At 44.3% G+C, this 21,484-nt stretch overlaps 1 protein-coding gene across 13 annotated transcripts in view; it reads left to right on the forward strand.

The window, feature by feature from the left end:
* LOC135221803 (uncharacterized) overlaps positions 1 to 21,484 on the forward strand; it is a 163,415-nt gene that overhangs the window by 102,243 nt on the left and 39,688 nt on the right. For 12 of the 13 annotated variants that reach the window (XM_064259663.1, XM_064259669.1, XM_064259660.1 and 9 more), the window contains 4 exons: positions 54 to 441; positions 5,358 to 5,615; positions 6,006 to 6,202; positions 6,472 to 6,604. In XM_064259663.1, coding sequence (XP_064115733.1) covers positions 54 to 441; positions 5,358 to 5,615; positions 6,006 to 6,202; positions 6,472 to 6,604 — 976 coding nt within the window. The remainder of the gene's footprint in view (positions 1 to 53; positions 442 to 5,357; positions 5,616 to 6,005; positions 6,203 to 6,471; positions 6,605 to 21,484) is intronic. The other variant, XM_064259670.1, reaches the window with a different exon arrangement.

Raw genomic sequence — 21,484 nt, forward strand, 5'->3', positions numbered from 1 at the left:
AAAATATGACCATATAAAGTATATTTAAATGTTAACATTCGAATGTTTTTCAGAAATGCGTGCATAGGCCCAGTCAGTGAAAATCCAGCTGTTTGTAATAAATTACGACTTGAAGTTGATCGCGAAGCAGATGAATTACTAGGAGCAGTTCATGCTCAGACTGTCAGTGATGCAACACAGCTCTTTATTAATCCAGCTGTTTTTGGAAGTTCATGTGAGGGTCTTCAAGAAAACCCTTCACCTAGGCCTCTGCATGAGCGAATGAAAAAGAGTGCTCAGTTTAATAATTGTACAAGGAGAGAGATGGTCTTCAGTAGTAACTTTGTCAATGTTAAGGAAAGGGAAGGTGAACGTGAAGATTTAGATGATCTAGCACCTGGGTGGGAATTTAATGATGGATTTGAATGGGAGCACCAACCACATGCTGCAGATGAAGATGAGGTAAGTTTGTTGTACAAGGAAATCTTGCTACTTACCATGTGGCTGAGTGAATCCAACAAGACCTCATCATTCTAATATGTTTGTGTGTTTCTTTGGCTATCCCCTAGTGTATTCCTTTTGTGCTAGTCTCTGTTTTGTATTGAAACAATTAATAATTACTGCAGTATCTTGAAGTAATGTACATTAGATATCTGGATAGATTTTTGTTGTTGCTGTCTTGAATAAGAGATGTAAAATTAAGAAATTATTTGCATGAGAAAGGGTGTACAGTAATACCTCAAACTTGCGCGAGGTTAGGTTCCAGAACCCCTCATGCTAGGCGCTTGATAATTATCATATTGTTAAGACCAAAGGTTTGTTAGCTATGAAAAATACAAATTATTTTTAAAAATTTGTCATTTTATGCATAAAACTGTCGAAAACTGTCCGTAACTCACTTGGACCTATCCTGAATTATCCATATACTTTTTTTATTTATTTATTTATTTATTTATTTTTTTATGAGGAACAAACCATCGGTCTTAACAATAGGATAAATCTTAGCGTGCCAGCTGGAAACCGGTTAAAAAATATCAGGTTGTATAGCAAGGAATCTGTGAGCTCTGGCAACTCCTGTGCATACAAGGTGAGAGCTGGTCAGAGACTGCGCACTGCACTCCGTAATGTGTCAATCTTTTCTTTAACCACCTTGGAGAGTAGATGCTACGCTTTTGCTCTTCTTCCAAGCCAGTTGATTTGTGCCCACGTTTCCTTTCTATTTCACATACTGTATGTAGAGGGCAAAGGTATGTCGGTTCAAAATTATGTACTGTACATAAGATTTACAGATAGAATAAGTTGTAAAAATGTGTGTGAGCACTAACTACGAATTATAGAGTGAAATAAATATGGGCATTAACAATATTGACTGTAATACAAAATTTCCATACTGATTTTATACTTAAAAAGCACAAAAACTTATAGTAAAATACTTCAAAAATTAAACAAACACTTTCTGCAGGGGTATCATGTCTGAAAAGTGCTGTAATTACATGTAATACAGATTGCACCAGCAATTTTCTCCGAGGTTAACTAAGTAATTTTTGCAGAAAGACATTACAACTCTTATGTCTCTTGTTTTAGTACATTAACGAATTCATTGTATCAAACTAGCGCGAATGAACCACCTCTATCTCAAGGTCATGTGTGGTCTTAGTGACAAAGACTTTGCGAATGGGCATAATACAATAACTGTACTATCTTTGTGTCATATTTATGTTTAAATATATAAATAATACAAATTTTTCATACTAATGTTACACTTAAACACATGAAAACTTATAAAATGTACTTCAAAAATTGAACAAGCTTTCTGCATGGGTATCTTTGAAAAGTGCAGTAACTTTGAGTATGGGGATTTACATCTTGTAAAAGCACACTGTCTGTGTACTTGCTGCAATTATTTACCTTTTCATCATACTATTTATGCATGTACAGTAATAAAAATAATACATTTTTGTACAGATTTTAGACATAAAAGCATAAAATCTTATAAATTACTGTAGGTTTCTGGAGGATTTCGTAAATGTTGCCTGTCAGAAAAAATCATGTATGCAAATTACCTTGTAGTTAGATTCCAATGAAAAGTTTGCTTGTCTGTGAATTCACATAATTCGAATTGCGCAAGATCGGGGTATTACTATAATATCAAGTATATCATCATAAATGGGACACTTAAATTTAGACTTGTATTCCGTTGGGGGGCTTTTTCTAGTTATAGCAGTTGGGAGAAGGTAAGCTGAAAAGTTCTTAGATTTGTTGATTTAGCTGTCCATGCCCTTGTTTTTATTGAGTCAAAATATTTTTATAGTAATTTTTTCTTTGATGCTATTAAAAATGAAAATTTTTTGAGGAGCATTTTACAAGCTGTGAAATATGGTAATAAATGCAAGTAATATATGTAGGTGTAATAATGAATTAGTAGTGTACCAAATTATCGTACTGATACTTACAAAAGCATCATAAATAAGGCAGAACCGCCAACACGGTTTCATAAGCCAGAAAACTTTTAATGCTTTGGGTGGACTAAATTGAAAACTGATCTAAACTGAATTTTTATTGAATTTTCATAAAATGTTCTGTGATTCTTCTAGGCTGCTTCAGACCCTTTAGGTGATGTGGATCAGCTTTCAGATCCAATTCCAGTTAAGCAATGTAAGAAGGCCAGTGCTACACATCCTTCTTGTAGTTACTCTGTAACCATATGGGACATGGCACCATATGGGACATGGCACCACCCAGTACTAGCCCACAACCTCATGAGTCCCCAGCGCAGTGTTATCAGATCACATTAAATGCATTTGATGCTAAACTCTTTCTGAAATTATGCTAAATCTATCTAGGCGTGCCTGTTTGTGAGCGACAATTGTTAGCTGGAATAATGATCTGCTGGCCCCCGTCTCCCCTGCCTTGAATTTTTTTATGAGACATCCGGGGGACGGGACTAGACTCAAAATAGTTCTTTCTTTGTCCTCCAGAATTTTCTCAAGGAGATGGGAGATTGGGTTTCCACTAAAAAGGAGCAAGGGAAAGTCTTTCACCTTTCCTCCTCCTCCTGTCGTCACCATGGAAGCACTTTCTTTGAGAGTCGCCCTTCCTCCCAAGGGGGACTTCTGTTCTCATCAACTCTTCTTGGTGTTGTGTGTTCTTGTCGGCAAAGATAATCTTTTTCGTTGGCGCAGCTAAACCACCTTGTTAAGAATATCTTCAAGGTGTTTTTTGAAGTTTTTAGCTTCCTTAACTGGACAGTGGGAGAATGGGCTAAGGAGATTGTTCACTTCTTAGCATTATCAGGTGCCTCGGACTGGCTAGGAGTCTTGTCCTACTTTGAGAGTAGTACTAAAGAAGAGAGAGCTCTGGTGCTCCTTTACCACTATGCAATCATTCCGACACAGAAATTGGCCGTTATTTTCTCCCCTGGACTAACATCACCTCTTCCACAGGACACTTTAGAAAATTGCATCTAACCTTCAGGAGAAGTTGACGCAAGATATGGTGGCTCATTCCTCCAAGCATTCCAAAGAATTGCCTGCCTTTTCCCCCAATACGGTCTCTCCCATAAAGATGTTCCAATGTATGATTCACAGCAAGGTCCATGTAGAAGGATTCAACCAAGATAATGCCCAAAAGTGAAAGCAAAATCCATCATGTGCCAGTAGGAGCCAGACTCCTAGAGTTTTGGGAAAAGTGGGTGATCAGTGGAGCAGAGCTGTAGAACATCAAGGTCCTGAGGAGGCCTACACCATCCCATTCCTGAAAAGCTCACCAGTAGTCACTTCTCCTATCACATTGACGGCTTACTGGAGAGGTTCAGAGAGACATTTGACCCTTTTGGAGGAAATTGCCTAACTCTCCAAAAGAAAACTATAGTGGAAGTAGTTGGGTCATTTCTGGCACTTCCGTGACTGTGGAGTCCAAACAAAAGTTCTTCTATGGATTTGTCATCTTTGAGGGTTACTTTGAAAAATTAAGAGAGGGTGACCCTTGCAAAAATGTGGGCTAACATTGCATGGGGCCAAAATCCAAAATGGCCACCAGGGGCCATCTTAAAAATTATGTTTCTATGATTTGGGCTACTGCTAACTACAGGAAGAACAGCTTCGAAGTGGTACTCATCTGCATTGTCAAATCACATCACTTACGAGGTGCAGCAGTGGTGCATAATGACGCAAGGTACAGGCAGACCTGAAAGTAAAACAAAGTGCAATCAGAAACAAAGAGAGGCTATCACATTGCAGTGTATTTTTAAATGGTTCAGATGAAGTGCAGGTGTGCAGTCTAACCAATGGCATGCAAATAACTTAGTCATAACAAGGTCTCATCATAAAATTGATGTCAAACATGAATTCCTTGACCACAAAAACCCCCCAGAAAGCATATGTTGATCAATGCTGTAGCCCAAACCATAGAAAAAGTAATTTTTAAAATGGCCCTCAACGGCCATTTGGGATTTTGGCCCCTTGCAAAGTTAGCCTACACTTTTGGGGGGGTCACCCTCGCTAATTTTTCAAAGGGGATAATGTTTTAAGCTAACATTTAAATGAAATTGCAGTAACTCTAATTTCATTTGAAAGTTAGCTTGGTGTTTAGGGAGCATGATTAGGGTTATAATTAGTGTTCAAACTCTAGAAGTAAGCATTTGTTAGCATTTTTTTTTTTGAGACTGTGACAATCTTGGGCAAGGTGGTCTGGAACCTAACCTCGCGTAGGTTTGGGGTATTGTGACAAACTTGGGCAAGGTGGTCTGGAACATAACCTCGCGTAAGTTTGGGGTATTACTACTTACATAGTATGAAGCTTAATTATTATGGAAATATAATTTTCATCTTGTTTCCAGCAAATAGACAAACCAGATTAAAAAGGCGCTAAACATTTATCAAATTTGTTATATAAATTGTGTGCATGTGAATAGTATTGCTTAATGACCCCCTGGGCCCCCCCTCTTTCTCTCTCTGATTACTGTAATGTTGAAAGGCCAAAAGTGCATAAATTTCATAAATCACTAATCATAATTACTGTAAGTAATTTTGTTACAGTAGTATCGGTAACCTAAGTAATTTTGTTACAGTAGTATCGGTAATCATTTAGAATGGCATAAGAAATTTTACAAAAACTTCATGCCATCCAAAACATTGAGTTACTAGAGTTTAATCCTTACGCATGTCATGTCTCCCCAGAGCCAAAGCAACTAATCATGCTATGATACTCACTCTGGTGTCATTTTAAAGCAAAGTATGGTACTGTAATGTTGTTTGCAGAAAAATAAATAAGGATTGAAGATAAGATTTAAAATTAATGTGTTTCTTTAAGGAAAAAACTGCATTTTGCTGCTGTAAGGGAATCTTGCATAACAGAAATCAACATTTCATCTCTTTCAGGAACTTGGAGATGTTGGTGATGATGATGATGGAGAGGGTGGAGAAATCCTCGTTTATGAATCTGCTGATGGTACAACATACACTATCCCTGTGGAATACCTAGATGATTCCTTGTATGATCAGATCTTTGGAACAAATCCTTCTGATAATCAAGTTTTGGGTGGCTCACTTCCTGATCTTCCATCTGGACACCCTTCTAAAATACATTTTTCATGTGAATTAGAAGAAGAATGGAAGAAGAGTGGCATTCCCTACAAGGTAATATACACTGAACATTTTTAAATTTCTACGGGTTACCACTTCCAAGAGTGCCAGTTGGTGCACATTGTAGATGATACTGAAGGTTCTCTGCTGTGTCTCTTCAACCTTGGCATCTAATTGCTTACTTTCTTTTACTTTTCACCCATTCTTTTTGATCTGTAGCTACTATGCTCCAATTTTTACCTTTAACAAAGAACAAATAGTTCAGGAAACTCCTGTGTGAATCAAGAAATTTATTGTGAATTATGAATTATTTGAAATGTGACCATTTTTACTTTTACACATAAAGCAATTTAGGTAAATGTTTATTTGTAAGACTAATATTTCATGTTCCTTTATACTTGTATAGAATGTATGGTTGGGTTTACCAAATGATTATACTTGCAGGTTCAGTTGCCACGAAAACCAAGACCAGGAAGATGGTTACCTCCTTCACGCCGCCCTTGCACATTCTTCATGGAGGGAAGCTGCCGTCGAAGTGACTGCAAATTCTCCCACGACTTGGCATCCATCACCTGCAGGTTCTGGGAAGAGGGCTCTTGCCTGAAGGGCATCACCTGCCCCTTCCTGCACGGTTACCCCCTGTATGTTATTACTAATACCTCCCCCTCCCCTCATCCCTCTCTTGCTTGTTCCACTGTAACATTTCCACTTGGGTTTGTATGTAAAAGATGCCTTTTACTAACAAACTTAGTATGATAGATTAGGTTAACATCCATGGAAATTTTTTCACCTTAAATAGATATCCTTCATGATCTTATATGATATTGTGAAATGTTTTGATATAAATGCATTCAAGTTATGATTATTATTTGTAAAATATCTTAATTTACTTTTTAATTCTCATTTACAGGCGACGCCGTCGTAATAAGAGTGAAGGTGCAGCCGTGCACAATGTTGGAGAAAAGTTAGACCATCATGGCTCATCCTTTGAAATTGATTCTGAAATGGATTTTCCTACGCTAGGGTCATCATGTGAAAGCAAAGTAAGTTTGGTTACCTTAATCATAAATGTTAAATGCTCTTAAATGTATATGTAACCCCTTAATAGCTTGGTAGGTATGTTTTTTCCCCATCACAACCCTATTAATCATAAAATGTCTTAATTTTATGTCCCAAAAATATTACTCATCAGACTGGAAGATTTTATGTGCATTCATCTATTTCACTCTTCTATGAGCTTAACTACAGGGTTGTACTATTATTGCCTTTATACTTTTCATTTTGTGATCATGTTTTGATTCTTTTAGTTCCTGAGTGTTTCCAGGTTTGAATTACGAATTACATAATGAGGTGTGAATTATTAATTTGAAGAATACCTGTGTGTATACATTATGCCTTATTCGGTTTTTGCTTCTGGAAATTATCTTCTGCAATCTTGCATCTGGTTTTCCCTGTAGTACCATGTACTTCTTGTCTCTTGGTTAGTGCTCTAGTGTTTTTTTGCTGCTGGACCTTAAAGTATTTGAGTATACCCTCATGACATTTTGTGAGTGTTGTATGTTTGCTGTGTACTTACCCTGGTAAACTATTCTGAGCTTTCATTTCTTCACTGGTTTGACTCTTACCTAAAGTACAGTTCATGCCATGCACAGTCATATTGCATGGACCACAGCTATGGGAAGTATCAAACACTACTACTGTTTTGCTCAGAAGAGGACATGCAAGTCACCTCTGTATTCCTCATTTTTGTACATGAACTTCCCTGACAGATATATACTTAGCTATAGTCTCCGACGTTCCCGACAGAATTTCAAATCTCGCGGCACACGCGACAGGTAGGTCAGGTGGTCTACCTTACCCGCCGCTGGGTGGCGGATGTACGAACCACTCCCGTAAGCTTGTCAGATTTTTCTCTGTCGCGGGAACGATAACAACTGTTGTCGGTTCCTCTCGATAGTTTTTCGATTCTCGCTTGCCTGGAGTTAATTTGGACTTCTTTTGGTGACGTATTCGCTTTGTTTGGCTTGGCATACGCTGATTGTGGACCGGTTTGATTTTGAGTTTGATTTTCTTTAACGATGTCTGATCTAGAATCGGTAGTTAAAACTTCGGTTTTGTTTAGGGTTTGCGTGAATGAAGGATGTAAGGTGAGGTTGCCGAAAGCTTCGGTAGACCCCCACACGGTTTGCATGAAATGCAGGATGGAATGAATGCTTTTGCTAACCCTTGTAATGAATGTAAGGGATTGAATGAAGAAGAATATAAGGCTCTCTCTTCTTATGTTAGGAAGTTGGAACGTGATAGAGTGCGTAAGGCTTCCTCTAGAAGTTCTAGCAGATCTAGAATGAGTGAGTTGGATGTGGATCCTAATAGTACTAACGTAGAATTAGAACCTTCTTCCCAAGTTGCAGCCCCGGCTCCCCGCACCGAAGCCGAAGATTCGCCTTCGGAGGCGGCAGCTCTGAAAGCCAAGAATCGTTCTATGGATCAGAAGATTCGTCAGTTGGAAGGTAAGGAGAGTGTTAGTGATCAGTGCAGTGTCCCCAGTGTTGTGGAGGGTGCGTCTGACCGGCTCCTTAGTGCCTCTAGGCCTAGACCTCTTCCAGACTCCCAGTTCCAGTGGAGTAGGAAAGTCGAAAGCCGCAGGAGGGCTAGGGAGAGCCCCCACCGGTCAGGCGTCCCCTCGGCAGATCCTGAAGTACGCTCCCAGGCTGCCTCGGATCGCTACAAGAAGGAGCTCCTACGCCAATGCTTCTCCTCTTCGTCGTCTCCCTCTCCGAAGAGAGGTTGGAACTCCCCGGATGCGTCGCGCCCGTTGAAGAGGGCTTGGAAGGCTCCCTGCAGTCCTTTGGCTTCTAGTCCGGAGGTTTTCCCGGAAGAATCGTCGGTGGAGGCGAAGAAACCCAAGAAATCCTGTGATCGTTATTTTCTTCTTTCTCGCGCTCCGCGCTCTTGGCGCCTGCTTCCGAGGAAGAACAAGAAGATTCTCCTACGAGAGTACTCGCGGGACTTCAAGCTCAGATCACGGCGCTAGCAGACTCTCTAGCAGTTAGATCACGTAGGAAGAAGGACGTTTCTCTTCCGATCAAGAGATCTAGGCGCCGCTCTTCAGAGGATCGTTCTCCTTCATATGGGGAGGTTTCGTATGAAGGTGGGGGCTCGCGTGAGCGCCCTCGCTCGAGTGAGCGCCCTCGCTCGCCTGGCTCTCTTTCGATTTCAAGACGCCAAACATCGGTAGGACGCTCTATGGAGAAAGAAGTTTTTTCTCCAGATTGGATTCCCGCTTCCGGTAAGCGCACTGCACCTGCTCATCACGCGATTTCTTCAACTCCCTCGCGTGAAACTTCTCCTCAGCAGCCTCAAGATTCTAGAAGGCGCCCTTATACAAGTAGGCGTTCTTCTTCCAGATGTCACTCTCCTCGAGTGTCGGATCGTGACTTCTCTCCTGACAGGCATCTAGAGTCTGGTAGGAGTCGTGTGCATGATAGACGGCCTACTGTTAGCCGCTCCCCGCAAGGTAGGCGCCAAGAGCCTACTGCACATAGATCTCCTAGTAGGCGCTCGTCTCTTTTAAGGCGTCATACTCCTGATTATTCTCCTAGGGGCAGACAACAAGAGTCTTTCAAGCGCCCTTCTCCGTGTAGGCGCTCTCCCGCTTCTAGGCGCACTTCTCCTGACCGTTTGTCTCTTGGTAGGCACCAGGAATCCCGGAAGCGCCCTTCTCAACAAGTATGGCGCTCGTTTAGTTTTGAAGCGCCCTTCTCCTGAATGTTACCCTCTTGTTAGACGTCCAAGAGTCTCGCAAGCAGCCTTCTCCTAGTAGGCGCATTTCGCCTTCCAGTCGGACTTCCGTTGATCGTACGCAACTGGACAGGTATGGAGAGCCGCGCAAGCGCTCTGCTCTCGATAGGCGCTCTTCTCCTGGCAGCCGCTCGCCTCAGGATAGGCGCATAGAGTATAGTAGGCGCTCGCCTCCTCGTAAGCGCCCTGTGGATGTTTCCGAGGATTCTCGGAGTAGGAGCCCTACCTCTCCTTCGGCTGAGATTCCGTATACCTCGAAGAGGGAGTCTCATCGTAGACTTCCCAGATCTTCTCATCGTTCTCCAGTGGATGTGAACTCTTCTAAGAGAGGGCGTTCTCCAACCTCTCGCTCAGGATCCCTTCGTCACATAAGGATCTTCCGCGCTCGCCTCGAGAAGACGTCCTAGAAGGTTCGGATGAGGAACCGAACACTTCTGCTGCTGTCTCTTCTTACAAGAAGCTTACAGAGCTACTTTTACAAGTTTTTGGGGATTCCCTTACGCCTACGGCTCCTCCTTCTCCTCACTCACTTTTTTTCAACGGCGAAGACAGCGAAGAGTTCTTCTTGTGTGAGGATGAAGCCAACTCTTTCTATGAAGAAGGCACCGAGGAGTTTTGGTTCCTGGATGGCTTCCAAAGAAGAAGCGGGGAAAACGATGTTCGCTTTTCCTCCTTCGAAGTTATCAGGACGCGCTGGTTTCTGGTACGAAACAGGAGAGCCCTTAGGATTGGGTCTACCGTCTTCGGCTGATTCGGATTTTTCGGCACTGGTAGATTCGACAAGGAGAACTGCCCTTAACTCTGCTAAGACGACTTGGGCAATGAATGAATTGGATCATTTGCTCAAAGGTATGTTTAGAGTGCTAGAAGTATTTAACTTCCTTGATTGGTCGTTGGGAGTCCTAGCCAAGAAAATTGAAGTGCCAGAGGCAATTTCGCCAGAAGATCTTATGTGTGTTTTGTCTTGTATGGACAAGTCGGTAAGAGACGGAGCGAGTGAAATCGCCTCCCTTTATGGGCCGGGATCGTGAAGAGAGGTCGGTTTATTGTTCCTTCTTAACGAAGTCGGTCTCCCATGCTCAGAGGTCTTCTTTGCTGTTTGCTCCTCTGTCTACTCAGTTGTTCCCGAAACATCGAGTGCAGGACATTTCGAGGTCACTTTCGGCCAAAGCCACCCAGGACCTTTTGGCACAGTCGGCAAGAAACCTCGCCCTTCCTTCCCTACCAAGGCTAAGAAGGAAAAGGCAAGTGTTCGAGAACCCTTTCGAGGGGCATCTTCATCAAGAACCTCTACGTTTAGAGGTCGTAGACCTTCAAGAAGGGGTAAGACTTTCGCCAAGTCTGTTAAAGCCCCCAAATAACTTGCAAGTCCTTCAATCAACGGTGGGCGCCAGACTCTTAGAGTTTGCAGAAGTCTGGGCCCAAAAAGGGGCGGATCCTTCGACCCTTTCTATTTTGAGGAGAGGTTACCTCATCCCTTTCGTCGAAAGACCTCCCTTGACGGCCATCCCAAGGGAACTGACGGCCAGGTACAGAGACCCCATCATGAATCAAGCTCTCCATCTAGCAGTAGATCAGATGCTGGAGAAGGGGGCTATCGAACTAGTGACAGACCATCATTCATCGGGCTTCTACAACCGCCTTTTCCTAGTTCCGAAGTCCTCAGGGGGATGGAGACCGGTGTTGGATGTAAGCGCCCTGAACTTCTTCGTAGAAAAGAAGAAGTTCACGATGGAAACGCCTTCATCAGTGCTGGCAGCACTTCGTCCAGGGGACTGGATGGTTTCCTTGGATTTACAGGACGCTTACTTCCACGTACCGATCCATCCTTCCTCGAGGAAGTTTCTCAGATTCATGATGGGGGGGAAAATTTTTCAGTTCAGGGCTCTGTGTTTCGGCCTCTCGACGGCCCCTCAAGTGTTCACGGGGATTTTGAGGAATGTGGCTCAATGGCTTCATTTGAAAGGGGTGAGGATATCCATGTACCTCGACGATTGGCTAATAAGGGCCAATTCAGAAGATCGTTGTTTGAAGGACTTACAAGTAACTTTAGAATTGACGAAGGCTTTGGGACTTCTCGTCAATTTCAAGAAGTCATCACTAATTCCCGAGCAAGAGTGTGTGTATCTCGGGATACAGATGAACTCTCTGAGTTTTCGGGCTTTTCCCTCGCAGGAAAGGATAGCCCGAGGATTCGAGAGCAGTAACACCTTCTTAGGGAAAGAAGTATGCACAGTGAGGGAGTGGATGAGTCTTCTGCTGGGGACGCTCTCCTCTCTGGAGCAATTCGTTTCCTAGGAAGGTTGCACCTGAGACCACTCCAATTCTTTCTTCATCGGAATTGGAGTCGTCGTTCTCAGGATTTGACGTTCTCCCTGTCGTTATCCCAGGACATCAAGAAACATCTCTTATGGTGGACAGATCCCAACCTCTTTGCGAAGGGACTGTCTCTTCAATCACAGACCCCCAACCTGGTGTTGTTCTCCGACGCGTCGGACATGGGGTGGGGTGCAACTCTGGGAACCAGCGAAGTGTCAGGTACCTGGGTGGGGGACCAGGTAGCCTGGCACATCAACAGAAAGGAGTTGATGGCTGTGTGGTTGGCTCTGAAGGCTTTCGAGCCCAAAGTCAGAAGATCGGTAGTGCAGGTCAATGCGGACAACACTACAGCTCTGGCATACATCAGGAAACAGGGGGGGACGCATTCCTTCTCCCTGTACGAGACAGCAAGAGACCTTCTTCTGTGGGCAGAAGAAGAGGAATCAAGCTTCTCACCAGGTTCGTGCAGGGAGAAAGGAATGTAAGAGCAGATCTCCTCAGCAGGAAAGATCAGGTCCTTCCCACAGAGTGGACCCTTCATCTGGATGTATGCCAGAGCCTGTGGAAGTTATGGGGCAGGCCACACATAGACCTCTTTGCCACGTCAAAGAACAAGAGGCTGGATCCTTACTGCTCTCCGATATCAGATCCAGAGGCAGTAGTGCAATAGATGCTCTTCTTCTAGACTGGAACGGACTCGACGTCTACGCGTTTCCCCCTTCAAGATCCTGGGGCTAACCATCAAGAAGTTCGTAGAGTCCGATTCAACGAGAATGACCTTAATCGCTCCCTTTTGGCCGGCCCAAGAATGGTTCACAGAGGTACTGGAATGGTTGGTGGACCTTCCAAGATCGCTCCCGCTAAGGAGCGATCTACTCAGACAACCCCACTTCGACAGGTACCACAAAAATCTCCTCGCTCTCAGTCTGACTGGTTTCAGACTGTCCAAAGTTTGGTCAGAGCGAAAGGCTTTTCAGCAACAGCTGCTAAAGCAATCGCAAGAGCGAGGAGACCTTCCACCTTGCGTGTATACCAGTCAAAAGAGGGATGTCTCAGACGTTGGTGCAAGAGGAAGAACATTTCCTCTTCCAGTACCTCTGTGACCCAAATTGCAGATTTCCTTATTTTCCTCAAAGAAGAATGTCATCTGGTTGTGTCAACTATTAAGGGATACCGCAGTATGTTGGCGGCGGTATTTCGCCATAGAGGCTTAAATATATCCGATGATAAGGACCTGCATGATCTTATTAGATCATTTGAAACCATTAAGCGTCCTCATGTAGTACCGAACTGGAATCTAGACGTAGTCCCTACAATTCCTTGGATCGTCTAGATTCGAACCTCCTGGCTTAGCCTCTTTCAAGGATTTGACGAAGAAGGCTATCTTCCTTTTGGCCCTAGCTACAGCTAAGAGAGTGAGTGAGCTCCAAGCTATTGAGGGCAATGTAGGGTTTAAGGAAGATTCTATGGTGTGTTCATTTCTTCCAAGTTTCCTGGCAAAGAATGAAAACCCATCACGCCCTTGGCCCAGGAGCTTTGAAGTTCGTAGTTTATCTTTTCTAGTAGGGGAAGAGCCTGAAAGAACTCTTTGCCCTATGAGAATTATGAAGTATTTCCTTAAGAGGAAGGAACAACTTAAGGCTAATCAAGATGTGCTTTGGTGCTCCGTAAAGGACCCCACTCGGCCCATGTCGAAGAATGCTCTTTCCTTTTTTCTGAGAAGCCTTATTACAGAGGCACAGTTGCCTGTAAGGAAGATCATTTTAGACTACTGAAAGTGAAAGCTCACGAGGTGAGAGCCATCGCAACTTCGCTTGCATTCAGAAAAAATATGTCTGTGCGGAACTTGATGGAGGCGACTTTTTGGAGATGCCAATCAGTTTTCGCAAACCACTACCTACGTGATGTAAAAATCACATATGATAAATGCTTCGCCTTGGGTCCTTTCGTATCGGCGGATTCGGTGCTGGGGCAGGGAGCTGAAACTTATCCTGTGTAAATTTTTTATATGTTACCCTATATTTTATATTGTTGTTTTTGGTTGTCTGAAAGAGGTTGCAGGAGGCACCTCTTTTTGTCGTAATATTAACCCTTTGTATTTTGGTTAGGTGGTCTGGTGGGTTTTGGCTCCTTGCAGAGGTAGTGGTAAGGATCTGTTAGGTAAGCGGACAAGGTCCCTCTAACAGCATCCGACTTGGATTCTACCACAATAGGGGATCACATATCCCAGTGGTAGATCCGAGAGTCTTTCAGCATCAGGTCACGTCCTAGCTGTAGCTCTCCAGGCAATGCAGACTCAGAGATAGTATCTATGAAGTCTTCATCCTGAAAAGGTGAGAACCAAGGTTTTTATATCCTACAACATTAGTTGTTTCCCGTCTTACCTGTATTATTGAGCTGTCTCTTACCCTCCACCAAGGGTGCCAATCAGCTAAGTATATATCTGTCAGGGAAGTTCATGTACAAAAATGATATTGTTAAACTACAATAAAGTTTTGTACATACTTACCTGGCAGATATATACGATTAATGGCCCACCCAGCCTCCCCTCAGGAGACAGGTGGAAGAGAAAAATCTGACAAGCTTACGGGAGTGGTTCGTACATCCGCCACCCAGCGCGGTGGTAGTACCACCTGACCTACCTGTCGCGTGTGCCGCGAGATTTGAAATTCTGTCGGGAACGTCGGAGACTATAGTTAAGTATATATCTGCCATGTAAGTATGTACAAAACTTTATTGTAGTTTAACAATATCATTTTCCACATTTGCCTCAGAATTACTTGGCCCATTGGTTGTTATTAGAAAATGGGCTTTTATTAGAGTACAAGTCGTCAGGTACTGTGTGTAAAGGAACAAGCAGAAAGCCCAGTAGACATTGGGACCATGGCTGCTACTGTCATTTCACTTGCTAGAGAAGAGGAGGGATAGTTGCCATTCCTTATTTCAATAAGATGATTGGCTGTTACAGTACTGGGCTGAGAATCTATTTGTCACTTAATTTAAAAGGCCCACCTCGAACCACCCCTCTAGCAGTCTAAACTGGGTTAGAAATATAACTGGTGGGTCACAGGTAGCCGTGGGCATTCTGGGTATACATGCCCTGTGACCTGGTATAGATGCCATTAGTCCCTGGATCTCACAAGTGTAATTTTAATTCTACCGGTTTCCAGCTTGGCGCTAGTAAATCCTCAGTACCTTGGTCAGATCCCAATCTGGGGCTTTTAGCTCCTTTGGTGGGCATGACTGTTCAAAGCTTCCTCATCAGCATGGCCAACTCCCATGAAGACGATATGTCCACTCCTTTCATTCGTAAGACTGAGGCTAGAGCCGCCCTGTACCTCTTCACTGCAGATACAGACATATGTTTTTCTGTTCTGAGATATATCAGAAAGTCTGCTAACTGCTGAATAGTGGTACCAAGTGGAGACACGTTCCCTCTACGACACCAATCACAGTATGCTGACCACTTTCCTTGGTATACTGTCGCAGATGATTTTCTGATATTACCTGCCATCTGAGTTGCTGCTTTCTGCAAAAACCCCCGCGCTTGGAGGAGATACTTGACAGTCTCCACCCGTGAAGCGATAGGGACTTCACCGACTGGTGGTACCTCTCCATGTGAGGCTGACACAGAAGGTTGCTCCATGGAGGTAACTCTCTTGGCACATCTACTAGGAGTTCCAGTAGGTCTGGAAACCACTCTGCTTTCGGCCATAACGGGGCTACCAGGGTCATCTTGAGGTTCTGAGACCGCATTACCCTGTTCAGAACCTGACGGATTAGACAAAATGGAGGAAATGCGTACACGTCCAGATTGTCCCAGGGGTGTTGTAGCGCATCTTCTGCTACTGCCTCTGCGTCCAGGACTACTGAACAATACACTTCCAACTTTTTGTTGTACCTGGTTGCGAATAGGTCTATGATCGGTCCTTCCCACAACATGAGCATCCTGTCCACTACCTGTTGGTGTAGGGACCACTCTGTTCCCAGAATCTGATCCCTGCGGCTCAACTTGTCGGCCACTATGTTTCTTTTTCCTGGAATATACCTGGCCTTGATGTCTACCAGGTTCTCTATAGCCCACTGGTGAAGTTGAACTGTCATCACATGTAACTGCAGAGAAACTAGGCCTCCTTGCTTGTTTATATAAGCTACTACTGTGGTGTTGTCTGACATCAATACCACTGAGTGTCCCTTTACTCTCTCCCTGAATTCCTGTAGAGCCAGAAAAGCTGCTTTCAACTCCAGCATGTTTATATGGAGTTCTCTGTCCTTGCAACTCCATTTTGCTGACACCATCAAATCCTCCATTTGGGCTCCCCAGCCTTCTAGTGACGCATCCGAGAACAGCAAGAGGTCTGGGGAGGATTGTTGAAGGGGGACACCCACTGTCAGATTGTCGTCGTTCACCCACCAACAGCAAGTCTTTCCTCACTTCTGCCGACCCAAGGGAATTTGCTCTTGGTAACGGGTTGATCCTACTGTTTGGTGTGCCCAAAAACTACCTTCATCCTCCATTGTAGGACCCCAGGAAGGTGTAAGCCTTCCTTGTGGTACTAGCTTCTCCAGGGAGGTTAGGATTCCCAGCACCACCTGCCACTATCTTGTTGGCTGTGTCTGCTTTCCCAGAAAGGCATTCACCACTTGTTTGCATTTCTCTACTCTTTGATCTGTCGGGAATACTTTGGCTTGCGTTGTGTCTATCACCATTCCCAGATATTCCAAACGTTGACTTGGATCCAACTGCGACTTCTGCTGATTCACCACAATACCTAGGCTGTGACAAAGCTGCAGGAGGGCCGCCCTGTCCCTGAGTAATTTCTCCCTGGACTTTGCTATCACCAGTCAATCGTCCAGATATCTTATTAGCCCGATCCCCTGAGCATGCGCCCACGCCGACACGAGGGTGAACACTCTTGTAAAAACTTGATGAGACGTTGTCAATCCGAAGCACAGGACCTTGAATTCGAAAGCTTTCCCTGCAAGACTGAAGCGGAGAAATTTCCTTGAAGACTGATGGACTGGTATCTGTAAGTATGCGTCCTTTAGATCGACTGTCAGCATAAAGTCTCCGATTCTGACTGCTTGTAGAACCGTTTTCGGAGTTTCCATCTTGAAACTGGTTTTCCTTATAAACAGATTCAGCGTTGACAGGTCTATTACTGTCCTCCACTCCCCGTTGGCTTTGGGTACCAGGAAAATCCTGCTGTAGAAGCCTTTTGTCGGACTGCATACTTGTTGCACAGCTCCTTTTTCCATCATCATCTTCACTTCGTCCTGCAGAATAGTGGCCTTCTGAGATTTGTGGGCATAAGTGACGTGGGGTAATGGTTGATCTGTCAGGGGCGGGGTTACCTCGAACGGGATCAAATACCCGATCCTGAGAACATCCACCACCCACTGCTCTGCCCCTAGTTCCTGCCACACCTTCCAGTGATTTGCCAGGCAACCCCCCACTGGTGTGGCCGAGTGATGGGAGGCGCCCATCCTATCTTCTTGAGCCTCTCCCTCTTCCCCTATTGCCCCTTCCTCTGTTGTTTCTATTGTGAAAGGGCCGATGAGTTATCCTCTTTGGGGAAGAGGGTCTTGTGACTCTATTAGGGATGCTATGTCTCACTGTCTTCTTTCGAGACATCTGCTGTTGTCTTCCCTCCAAAGGAGTAGTTTGACTGTTAGACGTTTTCCTAACTGCCTGTTGCACCAACCTATCGTTAGTGTCCATCCTTCTTCTATCTATCGCCTCTTCCAGTATGACCTCTGGCAACAGCAGTTGCGATTCCAAGATATCCCCATTCCTCATTGCTAACAGGGAATCCAAATCCACATTGCGGCTTAGTCTAGCCAATGCTGCATCTCTCCTCATTAGCAGGATATTTGCCCAAACATTGGCACTTACGTTTGTCATGTACGCAATCGCCTTGGAACCTGACTAGTAATCTAATGAACAATGGTTCATCCACTACTTTCCTTGTTGCTTCCGAGGATGCAATTTTCACCACTGCTGTTGACCAAAGGTCTAACCAAGAAGCAGCCTGAAAGACAGAAGAAGCTGTTGCTTCTAACGTAGCAGCCTCTTGGTACGTCATCGAAGGGCACTCCATTTTAACCTGATCCAAGGTTAATCCAGGCCTTAACCTTACAACATTAGGGTTCATTTGTCTAGACAGCAAAGGGACCTTCGGTGTCGTATAATATTTCCTTTGCTTTATCATTGGAGGGGGAATAAATTTAAATGATCTATTAGATCTTAAGGAATTATCCCTCCCTGCAATCTTTGCGTTTACGTGTTGCAAGACTGATTCCGCGTGACTCGAACAAGGCAATTCATACGACACCTTGGTATCCCTCCTTAGTCCAAATGCCATGTCAATTCCAGGAGGAAGCATACTGGCCGGTGTTTCTGTCTTCTCCGAAAGGCTTTTGAATTGACGAATCAAATCAATCACCTCTGCATACGAGGCCAGAAACTCTTGGTTTTCTCCTTCCTCCGGCTCTAGTGTACCAATCTCCGTCACAAGGGATGTTGTCTCGCCTCTATCTTCTGACAGACGGCCCGGAATTCCACGGCCGCCTGCCCCTACGGCCGCGGTCTCTTTGATCTTTGCTGGCCGCTGTTGGCTCGATCCTGGATAGTCAGCAGGGGAACGAGAACGTCTCACTCTTTCTCTGCTCACGGATCTAGAGCGAGAATCTCGTCTAGATCTCCAAGATGAAGGCTCCCTTAAGACAGAGATAAGTTCGTCTCTACATATTAGTATTGGCATCGTTTTCGAGCGTCGGCGAGCCCGGCCTCGACCTTCTATCCAGATGGACACTGCCTTCCACGAATGTATCCGCAGAGGTTGCCAACTCTCTATTTTTCGTACTTTTAATAGGAGCCTTATCGTCCTTCGTACGTATTTTGAACGGCCTTACGGGCGAAACTGGGACCTGCATTCCATCCTCTGCTGCACCTTTCGCCGCCAACGTCGATTTTACCAGAGGTATCGCAGTTATTGCGATCCGAACTGGCAACTCCGCCTCGGCCGCTAGCTCGCCGGCCGCTAGCTCGCCGGCCGTCACCTCTCTCGCTTGTTCGGATTCTTGCGAACGGCTTCGTCTGCCAACCTTGTGCTTAATAGCCACTGACTTTCCGACCTTCTTACTGACTTGGAAATGACAGTCTTGGTCCGAAGAAGAGGAAGAATTGATTCTTCTCCTCTTAGCCCGAGGATCCGCCAGGAACTCCCGAATCCTACTCCAACGCTTGACTGGCGCTCGCCGTGACGTTATCGGACTTAGCGATGACGCCGAACTAGAGGAAGAAGACGAAGAAGGCGAATCACACTTTTTCTTTTTGTCTCTCTTATTCATTCAATTCTCTATATCCTGTAATTTCTGCATTACAGTTTGCATTGACAGGTCAGAAGGCGTATTAGCGTCTGGGTGCAGCGAAAAAGGGCGAGAATCGGTCTGTGACGTCATCACGCCTGCCATATCGGAGTGTGACGTATGTTGTGACGTCATCCCTCTCGTAGGGAGAGACTGAGAGGTTTCTGCTGGCAACCGCACGTTTGCTGCCAAACTACCTCCCACGTTCTGCATCGCTGTAAATGCTGAGTGGGATGGTGAAGCCGCGGCATTAATTCCCATTAATTGCAAGTCCGGGGGATGAGGAACATTCAGCGCTGCCGGACCCTGCTGGAACCGTGACATCATATAATGCGCAAGCAGACCATCCAAGGTTGGTACGCCTGGTAGGCCTAGCGCTGACCACGTACCATCTAACCTATGCGCTTGAGTAGCAGGAGCCTGGAACAAAGATGGCGGATCTCCCCCTCTACTTGCTGGGAACAAAGGAGAGTGCAAATTATTCATAAAATTACCCAAGGCCCCTCCTGACGTTTCCGATACAGAACCGCTAGGAGAAACCGAAGGGGTATGAGACAAATCAAAAGCAGGTGGAGAAACATATGGAGCAGCCTGGTTTATTACCGATACAAAAGAAGCCGGTAAGGTTTGGTCATCCAAAGATGGCGTCACCCCCTTCCTTTTGTATTGGTTTTTCCCATAGAACTTCTTCCACTGTTCCACCGACCAACCGAGACAAACAGAACACGGATTAGTAACCGTACATACGTTTTCCCTGCACCTACTACACGTTGGATGAGGATCCGTCGACACCGAAGTTAGGAACCTAGAACATGGAAAGCCACTGACTCCTGGGCATTTCCTTTGTCTCCTCTTCGAAACGGTAGACGATCCCGATGTTGAGGCAAAATTCTCCATCATACCACGTATACACTCTTACCACACACTGATCACACTTGGAGAAAGAAAAGGAATGAAAAATAAAAAATGAAATGGATAAAGAACGGGCAAACTGAAGAACCGGCGTTAAATGAGATAGACAGTAACACGTCTTATCTTAAAGGCGGTAGGAAAATAACTGGTGGGTCACAGGTAGCCGTGGGCATTCTGGGTATACATGCCCCGTGACCTGGTATAGATGCCATTAGTCCCTGGTTCTCACAAGTGTAATTTTAATTCTACCGGTTTCCAGCTTGGCGCTAGTAAATCCTAATGTTAAGACCTCAGGTTTGTTAGTTATGAAAAATACAAATTAGTTACAAATTTGGTATTTTAATTGGTTGGACTGTGGACTTCCAAGGAGCTGTCCCAACACAGAGACTGCTCTTATTGCAGGTATAGAACCAGTGCCTTTTCACTTTATTTCTCACTTGAAGAAATTGAAAATTTTTTCCCTTAACTACAAGTTTAATCTTTCATATCCAAAGCCAACTCTGCTTGGCAAGATGTACTTGGGAATTGTCATTGCAGACCATCAGTTCACCCATAGGAACAGACAGCTGACATACATTCTTCAATGTATGGAGAACCTTGTGCTAGGTTGTTAAACATACCCAAATCATCTGATACAAAGAGCTGAACAGCTTAGGGTTCCAGTCCTTGAGATAGGGCACAAAATTCCTTCCATCCATCCATCGCAGGATCTCTGGGATTCCATTAGGTGTTGGGCTGAGTCTCTGGGATTCCATGAGGTATTGGGCTGAGTTTGTGACATTTTAAAATTGGAATGCCTTTCTAAACCACAAGAAGCATTGTCTGTCAAGTTAGGCCTAATGATGAATAGGAGTCACATTCTGGGAATTTGATCTGCCAGTGGTGAAATGTACTTGATCCATTACAACATTTGATGGTGTGAAATTTAATCAGACAAACTGTTATGATGACCATCTGCGTAATGTATAAGGTCCAGGTACATTGTAATCAAGTTTGCCTTTTCTTTGTGACTTTCCCCAACTGGAGTTAACTCAATGGAGCATTTTCATTAAGAAATTCTGGTGGTGATGTAGTGGTGGCAGTAGTTACTTTGCCTAGTTAAACTGATGACTAATTTTTAATCTTTTGTGTGGATTACTCTTGGCAAAAGTCAGTCCAGTCACTCAGTATGGAGTGCCACCAACTCAGCCATCATGGTTATTTTTCGAAACTTGGTAATTCTTGTTTGACCTTGTTTGAATGCTTTGGCTTATTTGCAGCTTGTGCTTATTGTGTTTGCGATATATGATGCAGTGTGAATAATCCCTCCTTTGGAAGATAGATAGTGAATGTTTTGGGCACAGATGAACATGGGCTAAGTTTTACTTCCATGACAATTGACTGTGTTTGCTATTAACCCTCTTACGCCGAAGGGGTATAATAAAAATTGTCTCCCGTATACCGGGGGGGGTCTCGGAGTTGTATTGTTGTATTGTACACTAAATTGCGATCATTTTGGTATATAACACATTGTAAAATAA

Source organism: Macrobrachium nipponense, chromosome 3 (genome assembly GCF_015104395.2).
Source record: "Macrobrachium nipponense isolate FS-2020 chromosome 3, ASM1510439v2, whole genome shotgun sequence".
Taxonomy (NCBI): domain Eukaryota; kingdom Metazoa; phylum Arthropoda; class Malacostraca; order Decapoda; family Palaemonidae; genus Macrobrachium; species Macrobrachium nipponense.